The sequence below is a fragment of the Cataglyphis hispanica genome, chromosome 21 (genome assembly GCF_021464435.1).
Source record: "Cataglyphis hispanica isolate Lineage 1 chromosome 21, ULB_Chis1_1.0, whole genome shotgun sequence".
Classification (NCBI taxonomy): Eukaryota; Metazoa; Arthropoda; class Insecta; order Hymenoptera; family Formicidae; genus Cataglyphis; species Cataglyphis hispanica.
The window spans coordinates 85,451-95,498 of record NC_065974.1 but is presented as its reverse complement, the minus strand read 5'-3'; the positions used below and the strand labels follow the sequence as shown (position 1 = coordinate 95,498).

The following is a 10,048-nucleotide window of genomic DNA, read 5'->3' as shown; positions in this document are numbered from 1 at the left end:
GATTTGAACATTTCAACTTAAATTTGTCATCAATTTTTTGTAAATACACATGACAAATTGTCGAGTAATATCACAGAGAAAAATGTCGTGATGAGCGACATCGTGAGAATGCGCTAGAATGATCAATTATTCTAGTCTGATTATTGAAATTCTTATCGATGCGATTCGAATTCCTTCAAATTTCGGGAAACGAGAAGCTCCTGCTGTACTGCTATTTAAATCCAAGAGCTAAAGAGAGCATCAGTCCCTGTAAGATTTTATCTCATTTTGCTGCTCTCTCTTTACATTTATCATTGTTTTAAAACTATAAAAAATATTCTTTTATTTTACTAGTTACATTTTTCTCTCGCTAAAACCTTCCCCCTAATTTTTTTTTCAATAAAAAAGTTTTGATTTTTTATCAGGTTTGCATAATAAAAATTTAGATTTTCGAATAATTATATCATATTATTAGTAATTAATATCCAATGTTATAAAGACTACATTATATGTAAAAACGATATTCGTAAATACAAATATACATTGAATGAAAGCGTTATAGACAGGGATATACGGGATGCGATGAGAGGATGCGGACGATTGCGATTTCAAGAAACTCGACAGATCTCACAGCTCATATTTTTCAGACTTTTATTTTATAATCCCATAAGTCTAAAGTAGTCTTTAGGATGTGTACGTGAATGGTCTTGCGCAATACAATGGGAATAAATTATAATACTTTGGCTACGCTTACGGGGTCGAAACCGTGGTGGTGTCTTTCATTTTTTCCATTTATTTGAGCGAACGTTCGTAGGACATTTCCAGATCTGCGGTTTACCCCACCGTGTAAAAAAAAAAAGAAAGAAAGAAAGAAGACAGAAAAGGCCATCTTTTTCTCTCAACGATAGACAAATAATAATTAAAAAAAATAATAATAATAAACAGATAAGAAGTCGGAGGCTTATCTCTCTGCGCGCGGAATGACGTACAACGTGTTTTGTGTATTAGCTTTGACGCAAGCGCCTCTTAAAAATACAGCACATTGATCGGAATGCATTGACCGACGTTGATTGCCATATGTCCATCGTCTCCTTCCGCGGGAAGAACAATCGACGATCTTTCCCGCAAACAGAAATCTCGGAGTTTATCTTCGCGTGAACGTTCTTTTTGCTCGAATCCTCGAAGAAAAATGGCAATCGAAGCGTACAATGGAGCGACGAGTTTAACGAAAAGGAAGCGTTCTACTCGCGTTGAGAGAAGGACGTCTCGCGAGGAATGTTTGGCTAAATACCGTGTAGTAGACGCAAGTTATTCAAATGTATAATACAAAGGACTCGATTATAAGATAAGGTAGAAAAAGGTATTTAGGAATCGGGGCACATGTTTAAGATCGTTATATTGAATCGATGAGAAACGATGAAAAAAATGATCGCGTTTAAACAAGAGCAAGAACGAACCGCAGGTTTATTTTGGATCGCCGCCGAGACCGAGGAACACGCGTCGCGGGGAGGAGATGTCGAAAGCTCCTCTTCTCCTCTCGTTTAATCGTTAACATGCGTATCTTAAACACGTACATCCGAATTGAAAGAAGCTACCTTCGCCCCGGAAAAACCAATGGGCAATCGTCGCGGAAGTTGATGTTACGTCCGCCTGCGAAACGAATCAGAAGCCCCTCTCTCTCTCTCTCTCTCTCTCTTTTCCTCTCCCTCTCTCTCTCTCTTCTTTATCTCTTCTCCAAGTTTAGGGATCGGGGAATGATAATATGCGATGGAAAAAGCGCGCTTAGAAGCACTTCCTGTGGACAATGGAGGGTCCGGATTCGTCGTATTCCTGCTTCGAAATCCACATCTGTTGGAAGGTAGAAAGCGATGCGAGAATCGATCCACCGATCCATACGGAGTATTTCCTCTCAGGCGGGGCAATGATCTTGATCTTCATGGTAGACGGGGCTAAGGCAGTGATCTCCTTCTGCATTCTGTCGGCTATGCCAGGATACATGGTGGTACCACCGGACAGAACGGTGTTGGCGTACAGATCTTTACGAATGTCGACGTCGCACTTCATGATCGAGTTGTATGTAGTCTCGTGAATGCCGCAGGCTTCCATACCCAAGAACGAGGGTTGGAAGAGAGCCTCCGGGCAACGGAATCGCTCGTTACCGATAGTGATAACTTGACCGTCGGGAAGTTCGTAGCTCTTCTCCAAGCTGGAGGAAGAGGCCGCTGTAGCCATCTCCTGTTCAAAGTCCAACGCGACGTAGCAGAGCTTCTCCTTGATGTCGCGGACAATTTCTCGCTCGGCCGTAGTCGTAAAAGAGTAGCCTCTCTCCGTGAGAATCTTCATGAGATAATCGGTCAAGTCGCGACCGGCCAAGTCCAAGCGAAGGATAGCGTGCGGCAGGGCGTATCCTTCGTAGATCGGTACAGTGTGAGAGACGCCATCACCAGAATCCAGTACAATACCAGTGGTACGACCTGAGGCGTACAGCGACAATACGGCTTGGATCGCAACGTACATGGCTGGGGTATTGAATGTCTCGAACATGATTTGAGTCATCTTCTCGCGATTGGCTTTAGGATTCAAGGGAGCCTCGGTAAGAAGGACCGGATGCTCCTCCGGAGCTACTCGCAATTCATTGTAGAACGTGTGATGCCAGATCTTCTCCATGTCGTCCCAGTTGGTAACAATACCGTGCTCAATCGGATACTTCAACGTTAAGATACCTCTCTTCGATTGAGCCTCATCACCGACATAGGAGTCCTTCTGTCCCATACCGACCATGACACCCTGATGGCGTGGCCTGCCAACGATCGACGGGAAGACGGCACGGGGTGCGTCATCCCCGGCGAAACCGGCCTTGCACATGCCGGATCCATTGTCGACTACGAGCGCGGCAACTTCCTCGTCGCACATGTTTCTTCTCTTGATTTATCTACGAAAGAAACATTAGGATTAGCGTAACAAGGAGAGAATAATCTTAATCATCTTGTCGTTAATAAAATAACGAAATAGCGAAAAATATGCCTTTAAATTTATTTTATTCTTTAATTTTTTGCACTTCAAAGAATTTTTACATGTAAATAAAAACAGCAATTCGACAATTGTAACAATTATTATTCCAAGTATCATTTACTGGAAAGATGAAAAAAAAAAAGAAAAGAAAAGAAAAATTTGTTTGTCGAAACACATTAGCGAACGTGTCGGTAAATTGAAAATTCCATTTGAGAGCCGGTAACCGGTGCCAGCTTTTCAAACACATTCAAGATGGCGTCGAAAGGACATGTAACACAAGTAGCAAGAATCAAACGATTCGATTGCGAAAAGTCGCGAGACTATTCGAGATACAAATAAAACGAAAAATGTACGGATTTTTTTATCAATATAGAAAAAAAAAAGTGCACCGAAAGGCAAGCGCGACGAAGCGGACGCGAGAAAGCAATCTTATCATCGCTAATTATCGAAACCGCACCCTGCTCCTGTACCCCGCCCCGCCCTTTCACAAGCCGATGACGGCGGCAGACGGTGGTTTTCTCCGTCTCTCTCACGCGTGACATTTTGGAAATTTCGCGATTGGAAATTTTGCAAATTTAACGACGATATCGATTTAAACGTGAATCATCGTGTAAACATATCTCGATACACATTCTCGAATCTCTTCTCTTTCACGAATCTCGACGGATGTTGCGATCTAACCGTTACATCCACTTTAAAACACTCGATGCGCTCACCCAGCACACCCGTCACTTTGTCGTTCGCACAACGATACTGTTATACATTCGATATTTTTTCTTATCGGCGTACATTATTCTCTTTTTAAAACGCAATCCTAAAAATCGCGCGCTCTACGATTGCGGATATTACACGATGACTTGAACTTACGTTTTGAGTGTGTAAAAAAAGGAAGTTATATACAAGTTGTAAGCAGCGACACTGATCAACCACCGCACAATCCGCCGATATCTAGCACCGAACACAGAGTGTAGTCGACAATCCGCCCGCGGTGTATTATATGAACAGACGCGTTGTTCCTAGATTCCCCACTATGCGACGCTCGGCCAATAAGGGTGGGACACCCTCGACCAATCCCGGCTTTCTTTACCATATATGGAAGTACTCTGACACGGAGGGGTCCGCCGGTTCCCTCTTTTCCCTTCCCCCTCAACACACCCGTCGGCGACGAACCGGTTGGGTCTCACGCACCGATGGATGGATGTGTGTGTGTATGTATATATATGTATGTGCGTGAATGCATTCGCTAAATTGACCGCCGAAACTCTGCGAGGGTCTTGTAATCGAATCGATTATAACGTTCGATGTGTACCAAATACGTATTTGTGGGTGAATTTCGCCAATTTATCATAGACGCCCTCACGATCGTCCAGGACGAAATTCTCAGCGCTTCTATTCATATCCTCCGAGGCGCTTTTTTTTTTTTTAATAACGGCTAATCAATCTCGCAATTTATAATTTCTCCCGTTTACCTACAATAACGTCCGTTGCCGAAGAGCAGATGCTCGTATCCGTCGTCGTAGGTTAGTAACGCGGCCTACGCGTCTCGTCTATTAATAAACGGCAACCACCTGTCTGGATATACGTACGTCCGCAACCACTCGACGGCAACCTGTCGCGATAGTCTCGTTCGACGTTATTCGAAATTCGAGACGCGGAGAAAAAGAAAGAATAGTTGAGAAAAGAAAAAAAGTAAACGACACGCTCGCGTTGCTATGCATTCGGAGCAACGCCCTGCTATGGCGACTATCAGCTATCGGCTACCGGCCAGATAGCGGAAAAATTTCACGCGAGCGATTGCTCTTTTGTTCGCCGGAGAGCCGGCTGCCGAAAATTCGCCGACGCGTGACAGTTGACCGAGGGTACCCGTCGCGCGGTCGATGCTATTACTCACTTACCTGTCTCTCTCTTTCGACGCGCAGTTAAACGTGATCGAAATTCTCGATCGGAGAGCGAATCTCGATGGAGCGGCAACGGAGAACGAACACTAAATGAACTAGCACCGCGAACGTGGAGCCGATGCGAGCGAGATCGTAGCCGTACGACAACCGTAAGCCGGTATCGCGCGCCGCGCCACCTCGTCTCTCCTCGTCTCTCCTCCCCCTCGCCACTCCTCGCCGATTTCGCCTCATCGTCTTCGTCACACGTCATGTCACGTCACATGGACTCGTCCACGAGGGGTATGGTCGGCATACCGGGGATTTTTACGAATCTCCGTTTTATCCGAAAATTCTATCCTTTCTCAGCCGAGATAAATCGGAGGATCGCGACCATGAGCACTGAGTGATGGAAAATTTTCTCGGATGCCGCATGTGCCGTTCTGATTTATCATATTATTCGCAGGAATTGACGTACCTGCCGATTCGCAAGGCACACCCCTGGGATTCAGCGCGGATGGACTCGTCCTTCCCCTTCCCGTGCACATTCACAGCTCTTGCCATATATGGGCATAAAACGAAAGCGATGCGGTGATTGGTCCGCCAACCGGCTAGCGGCTAGATTCTCCAAATGCCGCTTCAAATCGTACGATAGAGAGAGCATAATGTCTCTTGGAAGTATACGCTAGGCGGAAGGGTTCGTTCGCGGGATCGCGGGCTACCTGCCTGCGTGATTTCGCGACATCGTATTTATCAGTATTTATCGACGATGATGTAGGATTTCCAACAACATTCTATACGACGTGGCGTATTTTAATTTTTAAAGATATTCGAGTAAGTTATACGCACATCGATTTGCTAATGTCAAAGATTATCGAAATGAAATTATATATCTTATCTTTTGCTTTCTTTTTCTTTTCCTCTTTTTCTTTCGTCAGCGATAGCCATGCCTCGCTAACAATTTTCGAAACTTTCACGGCATTATCGAGTAGTTTTTAAATGTTTTGGAAAAAAACACCGAAATATTATTATTATTATCAATAAATGTAAATAGAAAAGTTTGTTATGTTGAAAAGTCTCTAAAAAGAATAATAAAAGGCCGATGTAATATATATGAGCAACGGAAGCTTGTTAAAAAATTCTTTTCAAAAATGATTATATGATTTATAATTGTCAATGTGTAAAACATTGGACATACGTTTCGATTGCTATTATTAGCGCCTACCGAAAAATCCACGAAATTCTCCGATTACGATAAAATTGTAAGTTTCGTCATAAATGGATGATAAAAATCGTAATGCATTTCTCTTACAACGCACATTGGGATACATGACGAATTAAAATCTAGACTCGAGAAGCGTCGAATCGTTAAAAATCATTACAATAGATACGCGTTCTTTTATTTTCCTTTTCTCATAAACGCAACGGAGTCGATAAAAATAGATTCAAGGACAGGGATGCAAGGGTGCGTTGCACTCTTTCGCCACGTCATGCCGGGCCCTTACGGGCTTGCGCGCGCGCGCGCATCACGCACGTGTGTATGTGTGTCGGTTAATACAGATATACCTAGCGCGATGCAAGCGCGCTGCGGAGCGGAGAGAAGAGGGGCCCCCTTTCAAAATCGATACGCTCCTTCTCGAAGCTGTCTCGCGTGCTTGCGTAGCCGAGCACGTGACCGCCCACGAATATACACGAAAAAGCGGATGTGGATCTGCTGTGAGATGTTGGACGATTCGGAGCCACACCATATATACATTCTACCGATACATCACCGAATCGTTGATTCATTCATAATAAACGCATGTTTTCGATATCATTACGGACATCCGATTATATTCGAGTCATTTAAACGCAACCGTTTCCTTTCAATGTAATTATCATATACATGATATGTACCATGCATACCGATTCCATCGAATTTGGCTTGTTGATCGATGACTTGTTGATAACTACATAGCACGATAAAGACAAGTCTTGTCCGGCATCTCCATCTCTATCTTTTCAATCAAATAATTAACTCTGTTATGCGCGTTCCAAAGACCCAATGACCCGAAAGAGACGCTTCGACCTTGTCCACCAAATAGGGCCCCGCATCAAGGCCCTCGCATAAGATCCCGAGAAGCCCGAAGTTGCGCTATTATACGTACATTCGAGTCATCAACGTTCTTTCCCCTTCAGCGAAATGCAACACATGTCTCTTCGTGAGTTATCATCGCGATTAAAACGCGACTCACGAACGCTCGTGAATACGTCATTTTTTGATGAATAAACGTAAATTATGACATTCGCGCGAACCGAGAGAATTCCAAGAATAAAATATTTCAACTTTAATTGTAATTTTTTTTCAGGATATGGATCTACGTTTAGAATTTTTTGAAGATTTGTGTGAGCGAAAAAACTGATGTTACGTGCGAAGAAAGATTGAGCCTTTGCACAGGTAGTTCTTCAAGAAATCCAACCTTCTTCGAGAAATCCAAAGTGGGCACCATATTTTATCGAAACCGGTATCATGTGCACGTGGCGTATGCGAAATGCGACGATACAAGTTCTACACGTATCTATTTTTTTTACACAAAATCCGCTGCTTCAAAAAAAAATGTATATAAAGAAAAGCGCGCGCATATAAAGAGATAGATAGATAGATAGATAGATAGATAGAGAGAGAGAGAGAGAGAGAGAGAGAAGCATAAGTAACGAAAAAATTATATAAATAATTTGACAAGGAAAGTTTCGTTATTAAAACAAATTTTAGAAGAACTTTGAAACCTCTTTTAAATATTCAAAAACATCATTGATCATACATGTATAATGCAACATAAGCTGTTAATGTGATTCTTGGACGATGCTATCTATCCGACACCGTCGTAACAGTACCGTCATACACTTGATTGACGCCAGCGAGGAATCTCGACTGTGCGATAATAATACTCGATACTGCTATATTTAATCCTAGTTTATTTCATTTAAAATGGAGAAATCTGATATGTATCTCGACAACTAAATAATCATCACACCGTTCTGATCGCTCTATCGCACGCGGCGTCGCGGTAATAATTTTGAAGAAAAGTATTTACATGAACATGCGCGCGCGCGTATATATATGCATGAATTTTTCTTCAAGAAATTACGAAATCATCTTTTACATTTTTGACGAATTCTGATAATTAATTAATGGAAAGCGATAAAATATTTTTGTGCATATGTCTCGTGAGAGTGAAAAGCATTGGGTGCAATCGATCAGACAGCACTCGGCCTTTGCGATATGACACATCCACATGGATTAGTCATCATCGGGTTCCAGGCTTCGCGTCATGCGAGTGGAACGTTACGCCGAAGCAGCCGTCTTTCTCTCGAGAATCCACTCTTATAAAAACGTACCACTAATACGGATTATTAAGAATTGCAAAAGCGGGTCGTTGACTAATGCTTCCCCTCTCTTTCTTTCTTAACAAGCCTAACGAGCTGTATCGGCAATGTGCATGAGAATTATAAACACGTATATAATTTAATCTCAACTAGCGAGAGAATAAGAAAGAGAGAGAGAGAGAGCGCTACGGCATATTCATTACCGGAAGACTTTTGGATATATGACCATATTTGGCTCGGTTTCGCGGATCTGGATCGTTATCTTGAGTCTGATTTCACGTTGTGGAACGAATAACGTATCGTGCGATTGATAGCGCGCGCAAAGTCGACAAGCTCGAAGGAGATTTCGAATGACGTGAGAATTCTTGGGATTCAGCCTTGCATCTACAACCTGAAGACGAACTTAGCATCAAGGTAGCACAATCAGCGTTCTTGGCTCTTTTTTCAGAGGCCGCGTAAGAAACGCGGTCATGGTTCAATGAATTGTATTTATCTAGCCAAAAATGGCTAATTTTCTCGTTATTTCATTATTATTGTGTCAGTTGCGTGTCGTTATTTTTTTTGCAATTTATAATTAGAAATTTTGCGAATGCTTGTATCGTAATACTAAGCGCAAATTTTTTAAAGATTAGGTTGTAGAGTGTAATGTCTTCGATGCATACGATGATAAAGTAGGCCAGATATATCTAAGAATCGACGGCGCATAGAAAGGCGAATATTTTTTTGTTTTAAATGGAATAAGAATTGTCAAATGAATGATTAAATATATATCAAATATAATGTATAGTAGCTCATGCAAAAAGAAATTTATCGCCGGTATTAGAATCAATGTCAGTAAACAAGAAAGAAAAAGGATGATAATAGCGAGCAAGAGCGTAACGAAATTTCATAGTATCCCCTATATATATATTTATATATATAATTTTCAGTAAATATTTATAATTTTAAAATTTTAATAATTCAAGAAACTTTCTTGAATTATACTATTACTGCACAAGCTTCTTTTAGTATTAATATAGTTCCCAAGTTCAAGATTGTAGTAGGAGAATCGTCTGGAAATTTGCATTGTTTTCTCCTCATATGCCGTTAATTAATGACATATAATTAAAATCTCGCGTATAATTACCAGTGCGTTGAACGTGTGATAATGTGCGAATTAGAAACAAGAACATCCGACAATCGCTGTAAATGTCATTGAAATTAAAGCGAGGGAATTTGAGAATATCGAATTTTTAATTTTCAACATCGTTGTTCGGCATGTCTCAAAATAAAACGATAAAACGCTAAATAAATCATTATTTTAATATAATTTATTTTAATGCAATTTATTATTTTAAGCTTGCACGTAGGAAAGCTCATCCGACTTTCTTTTCGCTTTGCATTTTTAGAATTTATACAGAGTTGATCAGGAGCGATCACTAAAGCTATTCGATCATTTTTCGACGAATGGTTTACCTCTCTCGGAGATACGCGAAAAAGTGGATTGGTGCGGTTTTGATAGCTCCGAAGGAGGCCATCACAGGGGGATCGACCCAGAAGAAAACCTGCTTCCATCGTGACACCTGTCTTCCCCGTTATATATACAGGTATCCCAATAGGAATGCAAAACGATGATGTAAGATAGCACGATAAGTATTCCAATGTCAGCAACGTAATTGTTTCTTTTTTTTTTTATTGCAAGAGAAAATTGTATAGTCGTTGCTCTATTCAGATAACTATACTATAATTATAAATTTGCGATTACGAGATATAGGATACCAATGTGGTCTTGTCTCATCTTTATGGTGTTTGGTGGTCGTGGAGAAATCGATGAGAGA

At 41.5% G+C, this 10,048-nt stretch overlaps 1 protein-coding gene and 1 long non-coding RNA gene across 3 annotated transcripts; one reads left to right on the top strand and one right to left on the bottom strand.

The window, feature by feature from the left end:
• Window positions 1–616: 616 nt before the first annotated feature.
• Window positions 617–5,051, bottom strand: LOC126857333 (actin-5C). 2 transcript variants are annotated; one of them, XM_050606659.1, is made up of 2 exons: window positions 4,887–5,051; window positions 617–2,911 (listed from the first exon to the last, which is right to left on the bottom strand). In XM_050606659.1, exon 2 carries the CDS (start codon window positions 2,890–2,892, stop codon window positions 1,762–1,764), a length of 1,131 nt encoding a protein of 376 aa, XP_050462616.1. In that variant the 5' UTR covers window positions 2,893–2,911; window positions 4,887–5,051; the 3' UTR covers window positions 617–1,761. The 2 variants fall into 2 exon arrangements, with proteins under 2 accessions (XP_050462616.1, XP_050462617.1); XM_050606660.1 differs by lacking the exon at window positions 4,887–5,051 and adding an exon at window positions 3,859–4,017.
• A 292-nt stretch (window positions 5,052–5,343) lies between these two features.
• Window positions 5,344–9,752, top strand: LOC126857337 (uncharacterized). Its single transcript, XR_007688483.1, has 3 exons — window positions 5,344–5,699; window positions 7,214–8,645; window positions 9,620–9,752. It is a non-coding gene; the product is annotated as an uncharacterized LOC126857337 (long non-coding RNA).
• Window positions 9,753–10,048: the final 296 nt, after the last annotated feature.

Bases quoted from the DNA above. Each gene is read 5' to 3' on its own strand.
- LOC126857333 (XM_050606659.1), bottom strand. From the start codon at position 2,892: ATGTGCGACGAGGAAGTTGCCGCGCTCGTAGTCGACAATGGATCCGGC.